The sequence below is a fragment of the Heterodontus francisci genome, chromosome 8 (assembly GCF_036365525.1).
Source record: "Heterodontus francisci isolate sHetFra1 chromosome 8, sHetFra1.hap1, whole genome shotgun sequence".
Lineage (NCBI taxonomy): Eukaryota > Metazoa > Chordata > Chondrichthyes > Heterodontiformes > Heterodontidae > Heterodontus > Heterodontus francisci.
Window position 1 is genome coordinate 66,875,487 of NC_090378.1, and position 18,991 is coordinate 66,894,477.

Sequence of the window (18,991 nt, forward strand, 5' to 3'; positions counted from 1 at the left end):
GTCATGGAATGAGGTGATGATACTTAGTAGCTTTGGTGGACATCCGATCTTTTCTAGTAGTCTGAAGAGACCACGTCTGCTGACGAGGTCAAAGGCTTTGGTGAGATCAATGAAAGCAATGTAGAGGGGCATCTGTTGTTCACGGCATTTCTCCTGTATCTGACGAAGGGAGAACAGCATGTCAATAGTCGATCTCTCTGCACGAAAGCCACACTGTGCCTCAGGGTAGACGCGCTCGGCCAGCTTCTGGAGCCTGTTCAGAGCGACTCGAGCAAAGACTTTCCCCACTATGCTGAGCAGGGAGATTCCACGGTAGTTGTTGCAGTCACCGCGGTCACCTTTGTTTTTATAGAGGGTGATGATGTTGGCATCGCGCATGTCCTGGGGTACTGCTCCCTATAGAGGTTAGGGAGGAGGAAATTAGCTAGTGTTAGAAGATCATAAGAAATAGGTGCAGCAGTAGGCCATTCGGCCCCTCAAGCCTGCTCTGCCATTCAAAATAGTGTCCTCAGTCAACCTGTAACTCAGGTGTTGAATGCACTGCCGAGAGTGGTACAAGCCAAATTCAATCTCTGGTCTGTGTTGGGGTAGCTGATTTGGAGTGTCAGTGTGGCCATCGTAATTACCTTGGTGATTCAGAGCTAGGGAAGTGCAAAATCAGCCAGGGATCCCTCTCCTGATGCCAATCAATGACTCAAGCTGAAAAGTGAGCATATGATGATGCTGAGTGAATGTAATCAGATTCTGCTGTAATGCCTTCTCTGAATAAATGGCCTCCAAATGCTCACTATCTCAATTCACACATGGTTAGGTACATGAGACAGTTATTGGATTGCACTCCTGTAAGAGTCAACATTTTCAGGAAGGCATGGAGGAAAGCAACAAAATAATTGTGCTATTTGTTGAGCATAATGCATCCTCTATACATGAGACAAGGAATATCATATTTTCTTCTCACGACAATACTAATAAAATTGTATAATTAGCGTACAGCTTGTACCACAAAAAATCTATGAGCAAAGGAATAAAATTTCAAATCAGACATTTCCCTGTTGGCTGATCCATACAGGTAAGGAAGGTCTCAGGCATGATACTCAGGCTGTTCTGAATCATATGATCTAGGCTGTGCAACAGTAGAAGTACAAAAAGAGGTTAGGGAGGAGGAAATTAGCTAGTGTTAGAAGATCATAAGAAATAGGTGCAGCAGTAGGCCATTCGGCCCCTCAAGCCTGCTCTGCCATTCAATGAAATCATGGCTGCTGTGATTGTAGCCTTAACTCCACTTCCCTGCTGGTCCCCCCATAACCCTTGAATCCTTTGTCCAAAAATCTAACTCAGCCTTGAATTCCAAAGATTAATGACCCTCTGAAGAGAGAGATTCCTCATCATTTCCGTCTTAAATGGGATTTTTAAACCATGCCCCTTTGTTATAGATTCCCCCACAAGGGATACATCCTCTCAGTATCTACCCTGTCAAGCCCCCTCAGAATCTTATGCTTCCATAAGATCACCTCTCATTTTCCTAAATGCCAATGAGTATAGGCCCAATCTGCACAACCTTTCCGCATAAGACAGCCCCTTCAACCCAGGAATCAGCCTAGTGAACCTTCCCTAAACTGCTTCCAATGCTAGTATATCCTTCCTTAAGTAAGGAGACCAAAACTGTACACAGTACTCTAGGTGGGGGTCTCACCAATGCCCTGTACAGTTGTAGCAAGACTTCCCTACTGTTACACTCCACGCTCCTCGCAATATAGGCCAACATTCCATTTGCTTTTCTAATTACTGGCTGTACCTGCATGCTAACTTTTTGTGTATCATGTACGAGAACACCCAGATCCCTCTATACTGCAGCATTTGGCAGTCTCTCTCCATGTAAATAATACTCTGCTTTTCTATTCTTCCTGACTAAGTGGACAACTCCATATTTCCCACATTATATTCCATCTGCTAAATTTTTGCTCACTCACTTAACCTATATATATATATATATATATATATATCCCTTTGCAGACTTTTTGTGCCCTCCTCACAGCTTGCTTTCCTATCTGTCTTTGTATTGTCAGCAAATTTGGCTACAATACGCTCGGTCACTTCATCCAAGTCATTAATATAGATGGAAATTAGTTGAGGCCGCAGAAGTCCTGATGAACATACACTGCTTCCAGCTAAACATGAGCATGTGGAGCCAATGGATGAGGACAAGATTGGACCCCACCCTCCCCATGACAGAATAATCTGCCAAGACTCAAGTGTGAATAATGGTGCTGTAGAGGAGGGCACTTGCGGAATCATCACCTACCAAGAAGTCAACACCTTAAAGAGGGGACAAAATTGCTGTGTGAAAAGTATTTTTCATGACAAATACTTTAAAATTGTGACAGGTTATGATTATTAATTAAGCCATCGACACTTTTTAAGGAATACCCTCCATAAAGATGCAAATGACATTAATTGTTGAAAATTAATTTGAATTAGGTGACAGCAGTACTAAAAATTCCATCAGCATTATCCAGTTCAATTTGTTTTTCCTAAGGATGAATTGTATATGCTGTATACTTTTCATTGTTGTGGCTTTTAATAGCAAAGATAATACAACATTAGAAGAAACATATTTGTTTCAATGTAATCCTGTTAATCCATTTTGGATTTCTTCAATCCGTCCTTATTTGCAACTAGAAACTATAATCAGTTTAAACTAATTAAATAAAGGTCATGGAGTCTGACACTTAATTCTCGTGGTTAGATCCTCTGCTGATTATCAAAGGTCCGTTGCCTTAGGATACATTTCTTCTTATGGAATACATAATCCTAAACTATTACATAAGGTTTCATTTATTGAGAAATCAAGGCAAAGGGCCAGGGCCCACAGAACAGGTTGAAAAGCAGAAAAAAGACAAACAGAAAATTATGACAAGGAACTAAACTTGAGTTTTAAAAGCCCGAGGATTAGAGAGAGAAAATGAAGGACAGAAGTTCTAGTTTTAAAGTCCTTGGGGAAAAAAAAGAGTTGCAGTGTGAGTCTGCGTAATGAGTCTCAAATGCAATACAATGGGATATTAGGAAGCAGGAAGTAAGCATTGTATGGTACATACAGACATATGAATTAGGAGCAGTGGTAGGCCACTCGGCCCCTCAAGCTGCTCAGCCATTCAACAAAATCAGGGTTGATCTTATTGTAACCTCAACTCCACATTCCCACCTACCCCAATAACCTTCCACCCCCTTGCTTATCAAGAATCTATCTACCTCTGCCTTAAAAATATTCAAAGACTCTGCTTCCACCGCCTTTGAGGAAGAGAGTTCCAAAGACTCACGACTCTGAGAAAAAAATTCTCCTCATCTCTGTCTTAAATGGGTGACTCCTTATTTTTAAACAGTGACTCCTAGTTCTAGATTCTCCCACAAGAGGAAACATCCTTTCCACATCCACCCTGTCAAGACCCCTCACGATCTTATATGTTTCAATCAAGTCGCCTCTTACTCTTCTAAACTCCAGCAGATACAAGCCTAGCCTGTCCAATCTTTCCTCATAAGACAACCTGCCCATTCCAAGTATTAGCCTAGTAAACCTTCTCTGAACTGCTTCCAATACATTTACATCCTTTCTTAAATAAGGACGCCAATACTTTTCACAGTACTCCAGATGTGGTCTCACCAATGCCCTGTATAACTGTAGCATAACCTCCCTACTTTTGCAATAAAAACAAGATATGCTGGAAATACTCAGCAGGTCTGGCATCATCTGTGGAGAGAGAAGCAGAGTTAACGTTTCAGGTCAGTGACCCTTCATTAGAACTGGCAAAGGTTAGAAATGTAATAGGTTTTAAGCAAATAAAGTGGGGGTGGGGCAAGAGATAACAAAGGGCAAGGTGTTGATAGGACAGGGTCCCCTTGCAATAAACTGTTGTATGATTGCTTTAAGAATGATGTCCCTTTAAGAACTCAGTATGCTAATGAGCTAAGTTCCAGGATGTAATCATGTGACTAGAAGCCATAGTCACTCTGTACTGTGTTAGGACAGAGGTGGAAGGAGTGCACTGTCTTTTCTAGTTCCACTTCTCCACAGGTCAGAGCATATATTTAAATGTTTACGCAGTTACCGATATGGTCAATCATAGACTCTACTTTTTAACCCAGAATAAACCACATCAACCAGGTTTCCTTAATAAACAACAAAATTATCAGTTTATTATAAAACAAGACATAACCGGTAACGAAGCAAAGCATTAACACACAGAGTAAATGCAGCATCAGTTTCTCTATTTCTTACGCTTGAATCGCAGGTCAAGTTCTCAAAGAGATGGAACAGGGTGCTGATGGTCACTGCTCTCTTGGCTGGTTTTCTCCAACTACCTTCAAAACAGTTCACACCACAATATGGCATCAAGAAGCCCTAGCAAAACTGGAGTAAATGGGAATCAGGGGGAAACCTCTCCAGTGGCTGGAGTCATACCTAGAGCAAAGGAAGATGGTTGTGGTTGTTGGAGGTCAATCATCTCAGCTCCAGGACATCACTGCAGGAGTCCCTCAGGGTACTGTCCTGGGCCCAACCATCTTCAGTTGCTTCATTAGTGATCTACCTTCAATCATAACGCCAGAAGTGGGGATGTTCGCTAATGATTGCACAATGTTCAGCACCATTCGTGACTCCTCAGATACTGAAGCGTTCGTGTAGAAATGCAGCAAGACCTGGACAATTGCCAGGTTAGGGCTGAAGAGTGGCAAGTAACATTTGCGCCACACAAGTGCCGGGCAATGACCATCTCCAACAAGAGAGAATCTAACCATCTCCCCTTGACATTCAATGGCATTATGATCTCTGACTCCCCCACTATCAACATCCTGAGGGGAATTACCATTGACCAGAAACTGAACTAGAGTAGCCATATAAATACTGTGGCTACAAGAGCAGGTCAGAGGCTAGGAATCCTGCAGTGAGTAACTCACCTCCTGACTTCCCAAAGCCTGTCCAACATCTATATGGCACACATCAGGAGCGTGATGGAATACTCTCCACTTCCCTGGATGGGTGCAGCTCCAACAACACTCAAGAAGCTCGACACCATTCAGGAGAAAGCAGCCTGCTTGATTGGCACCTCATCTACAAACATTCACTCCCTCCACCTTCGACGCACAGTGGCAGTGGTGTGTACCATCTACACGATGCACTGCAGCAATGCACCAAGGCTCCTTCGACAGCACCTTCCAAACCCACGACCTCTACCATCTAGAAGGACAAGGCAGCAGATGCATGGGAACACCATCACCTGCAAGTTCCCCTCCAAGTCACACAACTTCCAGACTTGGAACTATATCGCCGTTCCTTCACTATCGCTGGGTCAAAATCCTGGAACTCCCTTCATAACAGCACTGTAGGTGTACCTACCCCACATGGACTGCAGTGGTTCAAGAAGGCAGCACACCACCACCTTCTCAATGGCAAATAGGGATAGACAACAAATGCTGGCCCAGCCAGTGACGCCCACATCCCAGGAACAAATAAAAAAAAATACACTGTCCAAAGCAAAACCAAAAACAATATCTCAAGAGTCAAGCCTCCTGACCCCTAGAAATCCTGACCTCTCACCTCTCTGTAAACATCTCCCCCAAGTCGAAAAGTCCCTGCTGGATATTTATCTGAAGGCAGGTGACTTCCAGTAAATGTTGTTTTCAAACAAGACCTCTCAGTATCCTTTCAATGACTCCAGTGAAAAAAAAATTCATGGAATCCTTTTCAGTTTTCTCAAATAAAACAATGTCCATAATTCTAAAATACATGCGTCCTCAAAAAAAATATATAGAAGCACCGTCATAACAACTGCAACACCCTGGACAAAGGTTTTAGCTGTTAATAAACCTTTAGAGATCTTCAAGAAACTGGAATCCATGTACCTCATTGTGTCGCTTAAGATAACACAACGAAACGCATGATATGGTGGCAGTGGTGGGATACAGCGGTGATTGCTTGAAGACCACGGGTGAAACAGCAAACAAGATTTAATAGCAGTACCAGAAGTCAGATGTTCCCGTAGTACAGAAAACAGAAGAAAATAAGGCTTACTTACTCCACAAATTGAGAATATATTTGAGCTTGGCAAGTCCGAACAAGCAGCCAGTTGAGTCGGGAGCCCCGCACTGAACAAAGAAAGAGCGCGCCAAAATTTAAAGGGGGGGTGGGAGGGGAAGGGCTGTAATTGGGAACAGCGCAGTCAATACAACAAGTTTTACAACAAGTTTTAAGTCACAAATAGCAAAGTCATAATAAGTACAATGCTGAATGCACACCCAGCTGAACAAAGTGAAATAGAAAGCAGAAAGCTTTCTGAAGGCAGGTGACTTCCAGTAAATGTTGTTTTCAAACAAGACCTCTCAGTGTCCTTTCAATGACTCCAGTGAAAAAAAAATCCATGGAATCCTTTTCAGTTTTCTCAGAAAGATATACTGCTGGGGGCGCATAAGGAGTATCTTTATAGTGACAGGATTTCTGAAACATCTTTGCATATCCATAGTGTCTGAAAAAGGCAAAAGGACAGCAGAAGGATGGATATCAAATTTCCCAGCATGAACTGGAAGGCCACTGATATTGTATCCAAGTTCAAACAAAGAATGCAGTTACGCTTCATGGACCAAGCTGTTGCAGAACCAGAGAAACAGGCTCTGAAAATACTGATAGCAATCGGAAATGAGGGCCTAAACAGAATCAATACCTCTGGCCTATCTGAACGGGACCAGAAAGATCCCACAATAATATGGAAAGTGCCAGAAGAGCAGCTTCAGGGAAGATGAATTTTAGAATTCATCGCACGGAACTGATGTCCTACAGGAACTGCCACAGGAATCAATAGATCAATTTGTCAGTAGACGCCATAGTAAGGGCACCGAATGTGATTTTTCAGAAACTGAGATGTCAGAGTGAATAATGGAGCTGGTGATTGTCTCAACGCCTATTGAAGCATTTCAAAAAGACCTCTTGGGAAAAAAGAAATGTCACAGCCTCAATGAGCTGCTAGAAGATGGCAAGAAATACGAAGCCATTGTAGTGTGACAACAGCATCTGCAAGCACTAGGTGCAGCCGACAGTATCAGATGGTAAACAGTTCACAAAAAGCAAGCAAGCTGTGTGGTAAGTGTGGTTTGTCCCACTCACTGCCAAATTATCCAGCATTTCAAGATCTGTGCAAGGTGTACGGTGCAAAAGGACACTGGGCCCGCCTATGCAAGAAATCTGGCTCCAAAGATGCAGCCAGAGGTCACAATAGGACACAAACAAACAGAAGTCAGACACAGCAGCATGGCAACAGCAGCAAGGAGCGCGCCAAAGGCCTGCGTAAACGCAAGCTGATACACAAAATCCACAGCAAAATAGACCTGAGACAAGACTCAGAGTGGAGCGACTCTCAGCCAGAAGTCAAGCAGGCATTTCACATTGTGAACCTGACACATTGTGTTGATGAAGTCAAAAAACTGGAAGCTTTACTATTAATATCATGTGCCCAAAGGAAGTTGGCAAACACACATTCAGGACTAAGATTGACACGGGAGGTAGTGCAAATATCTTACCAGTCCGAATCCTGAAGGAATATGTTAGAAATTAATGATACAACCGACCACTACAAAGTTAACTGCCTGCAATGGGTCACCCATCCCTTGCAGTGGCATACTAACAATGCAATGCAGCTATGGCAAGTCAGCATGGAAACCACAAATATTTTACGTGGTAGGTACGAGTGGACCAGCAGTGGTAGGGCTACTAGTGTGTATGGACCTCAACATTGTGACTATCCAAGAGATCACCAAGGTACCCAATACAGCAGAAGAGACAAAGGGCACCCACATTGAGTCAGTCCAGGACTTACAACAAAAGTGCATGGACAGGTTCGACGCCATAGGTGATTTCAAAGGCAATGCCTACTGCACCTCAGAGAGGATGCACTCCCTGTGTCCGGTCTCCTGATGTCTGAGATTGAGTCACAGTTCTTCCAGGATCTCAGTGGTTATGGTTCGAAAAGTATTAGCCCCTTCTCAGAGACACCACACCAAGAAAATGAAGATCCAAGTTCAGACAATGAAAGTTCTTTGTCAACAGGCAGTGTTTCTTTGCGCTCCAGTGATTCAGAAGAAGAGATTGACGGTGTAACCATTGAGAAGCAGAAGCTGGCAGTGGGGAGCATTGCCAAGGGGAAATCTCCAAGGACCGGCACCCACTCGCAGACTTTGGCCAGCATCAAACGGTGCAGTCTGGAAATCCAGCAACAGCGCAACTATGCCGCGCTCTCATCTCTGCTCTCTAGAGAACCGCCAGCACCAACGTGAGCCAGAATGGACAGGTACCTCCATGAGGCCAAGTACTCCTCCCCCAACAAGTCCTCGACCTTAAGCCCAAGACGCAGATGATGAGGAAAGGCAAAGGACACACAATGTCCTGGAGAGGCAGAGGAGGAATGAGTTGAAGCATTGTCTGTTGGCTCTTCAAGATGAGGTGCCAGAACTTTCCAAGAATGACAAGGCCTCAAAAGTGGTCATCCTGAGACAGGCAATAGAGTATCTTTGCAGGCTGAAGGCAGAGCAACAGAAATTGAATGCACAGAGGGAGAAACTTTAGAAAAAACAACAACAACTTATATGCAAATTCTCCGAGATGCAGGATACACTGATCAAGAAACAAGGGAGAATGAAGATGGTGCATAACTGACATGCAGGGGTGGAACTACCTCAACAACATGTAGGACAAAAGGTAAGGGTCGTACACAATGAGAACATGGTTACCTGCAGAGGTGTCCAAAGTATGCAGTTGAGCCTAGGTCTTACAAGGTTACAACATCCAACAGAACAGTGTTGAGGATTAAGAGAAGTGTGTAATACTCCAATTGTGCACAGCAGACTCGAAAGAACACACTCCGATGATGAGGGTGTGCCGGAACAACAGGACAACAAGCAACACATTGACAACATGTCTGCAAGCCAAGAACAGCCAAGGGTGAAATTCACATCCCCAGAAGGTTATACCAAAACAAGATCAGGAACAGTTGTCAAACCACTGAAACGATATATGGGCTCTTAAGCTTTTGCACTTGTAAATTTTACAATCCCTATCTTTATACTTGTAAATGTTATCATTTCTATCCCTGTATAACTAATTTTGATATTATCCAATTTTATGTGTTTTTACTTGTAGCGTACGAGACTTATCTTTGCAAAGAAAGAGGATGTCGTATGATCGCTTTAAGAGTGATGTCCCTTTAAGATAACATTTACAAGTATAAAGATAGTAAAATTTACGAGTGCAGAAACTTAAGAGTCCATATATCATTTCAGTGGTTTGACAACTGTTCCTGATCTTGTTACCTGGCCCTTTAAATTGTAAATGTCCATTGAAGGCTGTAAGCCCTTTAAAAATGGCACCGGTGCCTGCGCATTGGCGCCAGATGCCATTGTCGGCGATGACTCGCCCACTCCCTCCACATCATCACGGGGGGCAGCCGCCGCAGCCATGCAAATGAGTCGCCACATTTGAAATAGTGGCGGCCCCGCGATGTGGTGCCCATGTGGGCAGGCAGCATTTTTTTTACGTCCGCCACCTACTTTGGCGGCAGACTCTTAAAAAGTAGCCCGTTGACTCTGCCTGATTACCTTGAATTTTTCGAAGTGTCCTGCTATAAGGTCTTCTAACATTTTTCCTATGACAGATGTTAAGCTAACTGGCCTGTAGTTTCCTGCTTTCTGTCTCCCTCCCTATTTGAATAAAGGAGTTACATTGGCCGTTTTCCAATTTAACACAACCTTCCCCGAATCTAAGGAATTTGGGAAAATCAAACCAACGCATTAACTATCTCACTTGCCACTTCTTTTAAGATCCTCAGATGAAGTCCATCAGGACCCGAGGACTTGTCAACTCGCAGCTCCAACAATTTGTTCAGTACCACTTCCTTGGTAACTGTAATTTCCTTGAGTTCCTCCCTCACTTCCATTTCTTGATTTACAGCTACTTCTGAGATATTACTTGTATTTTGCATCACTGTAGAGGATACATGTTCAATTCATCTGCCATCTCATTATTTTCCATTATTAATTCCCCAGACTCACTTTCTATTGGACCAATGCTCACTTTGTTATCTCTTCTTTTTTAAATATCTGTAGAAACTCTTACTATCTGTTTTTATATTTCTAGCTAGCTTTCTATCGTACTCTAATTTTTCCCTCCTTATTAATCTTTGTCATTCTTTGCTGTTTTTTATATTCTGTCCAATCTCCTGACCTGCCACCCATCTTTGCACAATTATATGCTTTTTCTTTAAGTATGATTCTATCTTTAACTATTTTAGTTAACCACGAATGGTGGGTCCTCCCCTTGGAATATTTCTCTCGTTGGAATGTATCTATTCTGTGCATTCTGAAATATCCCCTTAAATGTCTGCCACTGCATCTCTATTGACCTATCCCTTAAGCTATTTTGCTAGTTCACTTTAGCTAGCTCTGCTCTCGTGCCCTCATAATTGCCCTTATTTAAGTTTAAAAGTCTTGAACCCACTCTTCTCTCCCTCAAACTGGATGTAAAATTCAATCATATTATTATCGCTGCTGCCTCAGGGCAGCTTCACTATGAGGTCAATACCAGGTCTAGTATAGCCTGTTCTGGTTGGCTCCAGAATGTGCTGTTCTAAGAAACTATCCCAAAAACATTCTATAAACTCCTCATCTAAGCTACCTTTGCCCATCTGATTTTTCCAGTCTATATGTAGATTAAAATTCCCCATGATTATCGCCAGACCTTTCTGACATGTTCCCATTATTTCTTCCTTTATACACCGTCCTGCCATGTCGTTACTGTTAGGGGGCCTGTACACCACTCACATGAGTGACTTCTTGCCTTTGTCATTTCTTGTCTCTACCCAAACCACTTCTACATCCTGCTTTCCTGAACTCAGGTCATCCCTCTCTATTGGTGGATTTTGAACTCACAGAAACAAAAGAGGAATGTTCAAAGGAGCAGTGACTACAGTAATATTGATAGAATAGAGAAAGACAAGAACAACTACAACAAAAAGCGGGATTTTTCCAATAACAATCTTTTTTGCATCCTCAGCCTATCCAATAGTTAGAGAGTGTTCCCAGATATGGCAATAATATTCAAGTTGTGGAAGGAAACAAAGTGTTTGGCATGAAAGAAGAAACTGGCTTATATCAGCTCCATTGCTAATGCATCCTCCATCTGAGAAGATAGTGAGATCAAGAATGTCAATAGGTAAAGAAAGGCTATGGCTGAAGCCATTAAAGATAAGATGTGATAGCTGTTAGACTTGCAAGAAACATGAAGAAACCGTGGTGTAGATTTTAACTCTATTCGGCAGGCAGAACACTCACCTGTTCATGCCAGCAAAAAGCCTGTTCCATTTCGAGGGCTAGGCTGAGCTTCATTACCATGACTCCTGCAAGCTGCAGCCCTAAACAGGTGTCTCACTGCACCTTGCTAGCTCTGAGTTGGCACAATATCAGACGGTCCAGAGACTGAGCCAGATGGCAGGAAGGTGGTGGGATGTGGGGGGAGATGGTGCGAGGGAGGGGTGTGTGGCTGATCATGGAGGGGTGGATGCTGAGGCTGAGCCGCCCACATTATTCTTGTGGCACACCAGTGCCTCCTGACCCAATGGAAATACTTATTTACTTACTTTTTTTGGATGCCTTCTTCTTCTTCCCCAACTGGTTGACCTGAGCAGCAGAGTCTGCATGGCGCACTCTCAGAATGAATGCCCTTCCCAGTTCCCTATGTGCATTGTTGGACACTGATTTGCATACAGTAATGAGGCTCCTGCCTGATTCAGGTGGATGCTTGCAATATCTAGCAGAAGGCCCCAGTAAATACACGAGTGGTGCAGCAATGCTGCACAGCTGTTTTATTTTCGCTACTGCCCTGTTTCCAGTAGATGGGCTGAGTTAAAGTCAGCTCTTGTATCTAAGAACAATTGAAAGAAACAAGATTATCACCACCCCTTTAAGTGCTCATCTTGCTTCTTTCAATTGTTCAGAGACACTCAATGTAGTGGTTCAGCCATTGCACTGAGGACTGGAAGTTTTGACCAGTGATTTTTTTTTCAATGGAATGTGATGAGTGTGGAGTGGAATTATCAACAAAATAGTGGAAAAGATCAGATGATAAGAAGATATGATGGAAGAACAAAGAGAGGTACAGAGCCGCTAAACATCTCTGAGTTAATGGAAAAAGAATGAGAGGATGACAATTACAACACAGCTGAACATAGCTTTGTATGAGCCTATCTGATGGTAGGTTAATGATGGTCAAAGGCTTTGGGGATGTCCATGACAATGACAGATGATGCAGCAAATCATTAAAGAGCAGCATTGCAATGGTGCATGACTTAGGCAACAGGATTACTGATGCTGAAAACCATACTGACAATCATGGATTAAAAGAGAACTTCCTAGGTGACAAACAATTTGAAAGTTATCAGCATCCTGCATAGCTTTAGAAAATACCAACATGAAGGCAACTGGGTGGTAATTGAAGATGTCAGCATTGGAAAGATTAAAGCAGGAATTCACGAAAATATGATGGGTAAACTAACATCTGTACATGGCGACAGATAAACATACACGTAGACTACGATGCCTATTTTCAGTGATTTCATTTTTCTGATCTCCCTATGACAAGCATATATAAACCCCATACATGCTGGCATTCACACCTTCTAACAGAAGACTTCAAATGACTGTAATGTTACATGATAAGAGTTCTGTGCTATGAGGTGGTGGGATGCAGCTTCGCTCCCAATCTCTCAGCTGTTACTTGAGGGAGACACAAAAAGAGATTGCCTTTGTAAAGACATAGAACAATTGTGGAGAAACCTTACCATTTGCAGCTGAGAACACGAGCAAGCATTCAGCACCTTGCTGTCCACCAATGTTGCTCTTGAACAAGCCACGAGAAGATCAATAATTATGACTCTATCTTACTCTTATTCCCTTTCTCCCTATGATGTTCTCTGGAAGGATCTAGATTTGCTTTATGTCTGCCTAGTGGCATGAAGTTAGGAATGCAGTATTAAAATAATTGGATGTTTTCCATTGGAAAACTGTATGAGTTTTGTTTTTTATCCATATCCGATCAATAGAAGACTCTGTGGGGATTGTGTGCTGAAGCTCCTGTGCTGTAAATTTCTATGATTCTAAGCTGGATTGAGTCTTGCATATACAGCACAGCCACCAAACCCATATTGGCAACACTTTACTTAACTTTATTTATGGGAGGGCGAAAGTCTGGGAATTTTTCCATTCCTCACAGTATGATCCTTCATCTTCATGAAAGTAAAATGTTTCTAACTAAAATGAGTCACTAAAGCAATTGGCTCCGAAAATGAATGGCCCACCAATGCCATCCAGGGATAACCCACCCACGTTTGCGCGATTAGTAGAAGGGCATCTTCTAGGATAGGACCGGCGAATGCCTGAACCACTACAGAGCTGTATGCTATCAGGAGGGAGAGCAGTTGCCCTCAGGACCTGACAGTAACCCTCAACCCCCCAGCACTAACCCATGCACCCATCTGGAGGCTGATGCATCGCATCTCACTCAGCATCTGGCCTCAAGCCAGGCACCCACTGTGCTGGGGACGTGGGAACTCCAAGCACAGGGAGCCCCACCTCTGGCAGTCTGCCCCTTGAAAGGCTGACCATGAAATCCGGAATTGGCGGGGATCCAATGTAGCCACATCCCTGCTGATTTCAAGTAGACTTCACTGAACTCCTGCTGAGGCTACATTGGGAAGCAGTATAATCCACGAGGAAATTCTATTCCTCATCTACTTTGCCAACTCTAACGATTGCAGGGGCACCAGTACCTCATCGAACTGGTCATTCCTCATGTGTGAGCCCAGAAAGTGAGTGTGATCCTGCAATCCTGGTAAATCCAAGATTAATGCTGGTAGGCTATTTCATATTTTGCTGTGTGGGAAGAAACCTTGCTGAACCCAATACTGTGCTCACCCAACATGCAATGGAAATCACAAGCTAATTTTGTTCCCTCCTCATCTGTAGCCCAGTGGTGCTGAGGTCAACTGTACCAGCTCTAAATACTACCCAGACTGACATTACCTAACTAAGTAGGCAGCTTGAATCAAACCTCATATCTCGCTTGTCTGTGTGGGTCAGTGCAAGATGCATTTCTTGTTAATAAAATAATTGAAAACAGGAATACAAAATAAAAGTAAAATCAGCATTTATCAAGTTTCAATATCATTGAATAATATGTAAGTGAACTGATTTAGTTAAATTCTGTTCCTTTTTTAAAAAAAAGCTATGAAATCTATTATTTCTCACCCTTTAATCTGAGCAAAGCCAGTTACCAGCGAGGTCCCATATAAAGCTTTGAACTCCAGGAACCTACTTCCATCTGTCAAACGACTCAGAACCTGTAAAATATTAAATATCTTTAAGATGTAATGCTTAATTCTTCAAAGACATAGAATGGCAAGTTGAAAGTACAAGGAACTAAGTTTTAATTAATGCAAGTTAATAGTAGAAAACTGGGTCGTTTTATTGAATTCATTATCTTTAAGATGCCAGAGGCAAATCAAAAATGGAGGTAACACTTAACTAGCAAAATCTCAGCATCTGTCAAACGCATTTTTTTTTTCAATCCCAATGAATGAAAAAAACAGAATGGCCACACTGCATCAAGGCTTTAATACTCAGTTTATCCACTTAGTTCTGGTACACCAGAATACCAACAGAGCAAAACTTCGCAAAAGATCTTAAAACTCAGATTGTGCATCTTGAGCAGAATATTGCAACACATGCTTCTCAGATTGGCTGAGTAAGTAAATGGCCCAGGTTATTCCTTTGGTATTTAAACCAGAAAAGTTCAGGTTCAGTTGTGCAGTTAGCTGATCTCTATAAGGCAGCTGTTGAGTTCTGCTCTTGATGATTAGCCAGGGTCCTTCGTCATATGTACACAGGATTGAATTTGTTGTGATATTCTCCACAACCAAATAACCCTCCAACATTCACCATCTGGACTCATATGAAAAATGGCCATTTATAGAAGGCACTAGAGGGCAGTGGGCACCAGTGGAACCATATCACAGCATGATTGATTGTCTTGAGAAGCACAGAGAATTGGAAAACAACTGAGACACAGATAATCTAATCCACTACCATTATGAGTTCAAAACATGGGTACAAAATGAACAAGAATCATTTGACACTACAAATAAATTTACCACCGCACTGCCCCACCACACCAACGCCGCACCACCACCCCCCCACCCCTCCCAAGAACAGTGAACCAAATGTCCAGCAAAAGTATGCTGATCAAGTCATTCGAAAAATAGTTAGGAATTGGTTTCAAGGTTTATGGTGATAAGTATGAATAAAGTTAGTGAGTCATTTCTGTAACCACAGAAACATATACCTATGACTGTCCCTAATCATTCTGGAAAGCCAGCATTACAAGAATATGAAAAAACATTTACAAATAGAACTGAAGAAAATGCTTCATCAAGTGTAATAACCAGCACACACTAACTCAATCTTTAACTATATGTTTAATGATTAAATGGCAAACAATGATGCCCCAAATCATGCTGGAGGACTAATTCTTACTGTTCTGCAATGTATAAAATCACTACAGCAAAACTCAATTCATAACACCTTGTAATCTTCTTATAGAGTCTAAGCTGCACAGACCAGGTACAGATTAGCCACTTGCCATCTCAACTGGAACATGGTATATAGAGGTGCAATACAAAGGAAAATTAAAATCCATTGTACAATAACCATTCCAGATATATACAGAAATAAAGTGAAACAGGCTTGTGATTGCAGCTTATTCCAAACCTCTTTTATCTATGAAGGTGGGTAACAAAAAAATCCATAACTTATTGGAAAATTAATGATATCTTCAAAAGAGGTAGTGTCAGCTGTGGCTCAGTTGGTAGACCTCTTGCCTCGGAGTCTCAAGGCTCTAGATTCAAGTCCCACTTCAGGGCTTAAGCAAAAAAATCAAGCCTGAAACTGCAGTGCAAATAGAGGAAGCGCTGCACTGTCAGAGGTGCTGTCCTTCGGATGAGACATTAAACCAAAGCGCTGTCTGCTTGCTTGAATGGATGCAAAAGATCCCATGGCACTATTTCAATGAAGAGCAGGGGAGTTATACTTGGTATCTTGGCCAATCCCTCAATCAACATTCCCAAAACAGATCATCTGGTCATTATCTCATTGGTGTTTGTGGAGGTTTGCTGTGTGCATACTGCCAGCTGTGTTTCCTGCATCGCAGTGACTACACTTCAAAAAATACTTAATTGGCTATAAAGTGCTTTGAGACGTCCAGTTTCGTGAATGGCACTATATAAATGCAAGTCTTTTTTCTTTTGAAGGAAAATGCAGGATAGGAATAAATGGGTCTTTTTCCAAATGGCAGGCAGTGACTAGTGGGGTACCGCAGGGATCGGTGCTAGGACCCCAGCTTTTCACAATATACATTAATGATTTAGATGAGGGAACTAAATGTAATATCTCCAAATTTGCAGATGGCACAAAACTGGGTGGGAGGGTGAGTTGTGAGGAGGATGCAGAGAGGCTTCAGGGTGATTTGGACAAGTTGAGTGAGTGGGCAAATGCATGGCAGATGCAGTATAATGTGGATAAATGTGAGGTTATCCACTTTGGTAGCAAAAACAGGAAGGCAGATTATCTGAACGGCTATAAACTGAGAGAGGGGAATATGCAACGAGACCTGGGTGTTCTTGTACACAAGTCGCTGAAGGTAAGCATGCAGGTGCAACAGGCAGTAAAAAAGACAAATGGTATGGTGGCCTTCATAGCGAGAGGATTCGAGTACAGGAACAGGGATGTCTTGCTGCAATTATACAGGGCCTTGGTGAGGCCACATTTGGAATATTGCATGCCGTTTTGGTCTCCTTACCTGAGGAAGGATGTTCTTGCTATAGAGGGAGTGCAGCGAAGGCTTACCAGACTGATTCCTGGGATGGCGGGATGACGTATGAGGAGAGATTGAGTCAGTTAGGATTATATTCGCTGGATTTCAGAAGAGTGAGGGGGGGGATCTCATAGAAACCTATAAAATTCTAACAGGACTTGACAGGGTAGATGCAGGAAGGATGTTCCCGATGGTGGGAGAGTCCAGAACCAGGGTTCATAGTCTAAGGATACAGAGTAAAGCATTCAGGACTGAGATGAGGAGAAATTACTTCACCCAGAGAGTGGTAAGCCTGTGGAATTCACTACCACAGAAAGCAGTTGAGGCCAAAACATTGAATGTTTTCAAGAAGGAGTCAGAGATAGCTCCTGGAGTGAAAGGATCAAAGGATATGGGGCGAAAGCGGGAACAGGTTACTGAGTTGGATGATCAGCCATGATTATAATGAATGGCGGAGCAGGCTCGAAGGGCCAAATGGCCTACTCCCGCTCCTATTTTCTATGTTTCTATAAACACTGGAGGTGATTTTAACTTGGCACACTTGGTGGAAACAGAACAATAGAGTTAAAATCGCTGTATACTACTCACTGGCCTGTTCCTGCTCTGTTGGCCTATTTACTGGCACCTTCAACTGAAAAGCCCAGGCATCCTCTTGAAATCAGACAAAAGCCTCGTTATTGTCCCTAATCATTCTGGAGCACCAGCATTACAACAATATGAAAAAAATCTTGTATCTAAAGAACTGAAACAGGACTAAAGAAAATGCCTATTGAGTAAAATAAGCAGCACACAGCAACTCAGCAAATTGGGGCCCCATGACAAACACGTTACCTGGATGAAATTCAGAGGGACAACTGGGCGGAGCATGCACTATACACCCTCTGTCCATTTGCACTGGGCAAGGATTGGACCCCAAAGTCGAAAGTAAGTAATTATTTTTGTGGGGCCAGGAGAAACACATGCTGTCCCCTGGCCCCTCAAGAATACTGTGGATCTCTGCCTTGGTCAACTCTCCACCTGTGCTACTGGCACCCACCTTCCCGACCTACCTGCCTGCCAGCCCGATCGGTCTCCAGACCTCCGCACGCCGTACTCTCTACATTTTCCATGTCTGGAGTTAAAATATAACCACTTTCTCACAAAAATGTCCCCATACTGTTTGATTTGGTGCCTTCACCAAGACACTTTTTTTTATAAAATGTAAAAATTAATATTAAGAGCAGGTACCTGATGATACCATGATACTATGATAGTGTTTATTGCAGGAAAGTGAATGTGCAACTTTCTTGCAATACAATAAAACTGATCTGACAATCAACAAGAGATAAACTAAATGGCCACATGACCTTTTCCTGTACTTAAAAAGATTACTGACCCCTGCTGGATAAAATGTGTTTGTGGATGTCAGATGAGGAAGAGATCAACCTCAGCTATGATGACCTCCTTGTTCAAAAAGCCTGCTAACATTCATTTTCTAGGTTCACACATTAAGAATGAGCACTTAGATAAGATACTAACAAGAAATGCTGGAACCACTCAGTAGGTCTGGCAGCATCTGTGAAAAGAGAAGCAGAGTTAACGTTTCGGGTCAGTGACCCTTCTTCGGAGTTCCCGAAACGTTAACTCTGCTTCTCTTTTCACAGATGCTGCCAGACCTGCTGAGTGGTTCCAGCATTTCTTGTTTTTATTTCAGATTTCTAGCATCCGCAGTATTTTGCTTTTATTATAGATAAGATAATAGTCTATTCTGGGTTTACTCATCTTTGAGAGTCAGATTGCCGGAGTTTGGGACTGCAGATTGGACAGCCCTCCTCTTGTTCTATCTACTTAACAGACTTGGATTTATCTATTAAACCCATGGGATGGAATTTTGCCACCTTAGTTTTTGCACGAATGGCAGGATGATTTCCAGGCTGGGGAACCTGGATGCACGAGTAGCCGGCCTTCCGGCTGAACTTTTTGCCTCTGGATAGCAGTCTAATTAGGAGTGACAGGTGGGAGGACAAGTTGGGATCACTAGCAGCCATCACAGTAACT

General features: G+C 42.7%; 1 protein-coding gene across 4 annotated transcripts in view; it reads right to left on the bottom strand.

Moving 5' to 3' along the window:
• Positions 1-18,991, bottom strand: part of si:ch211-198n5.11 (methylcrotonoyl-coenzyme A carboxylase 2) — a 125,802-nt gene that overhangs the window by 53,039 nt on the left and 53,772 nt on the right. For all 4 annotated transcript variants that reach the window (XR_010975516.1, XM_068037263.1, XM_068037262.1 and 1 more), the window contains exon 8: positions 14,335-14,426. Coding sequence is in view for 3 of the 4 variants with exons in the window: in XM_068037263.1 (XP_067893364.1) it covers positions 14,335-14,426 (92 nt within the window). In the remaining variant the exon portion in view is untranslated. The remainder of the gene's footprint in view (positions 1-14,334; positions 14,427-18,991) is intronic.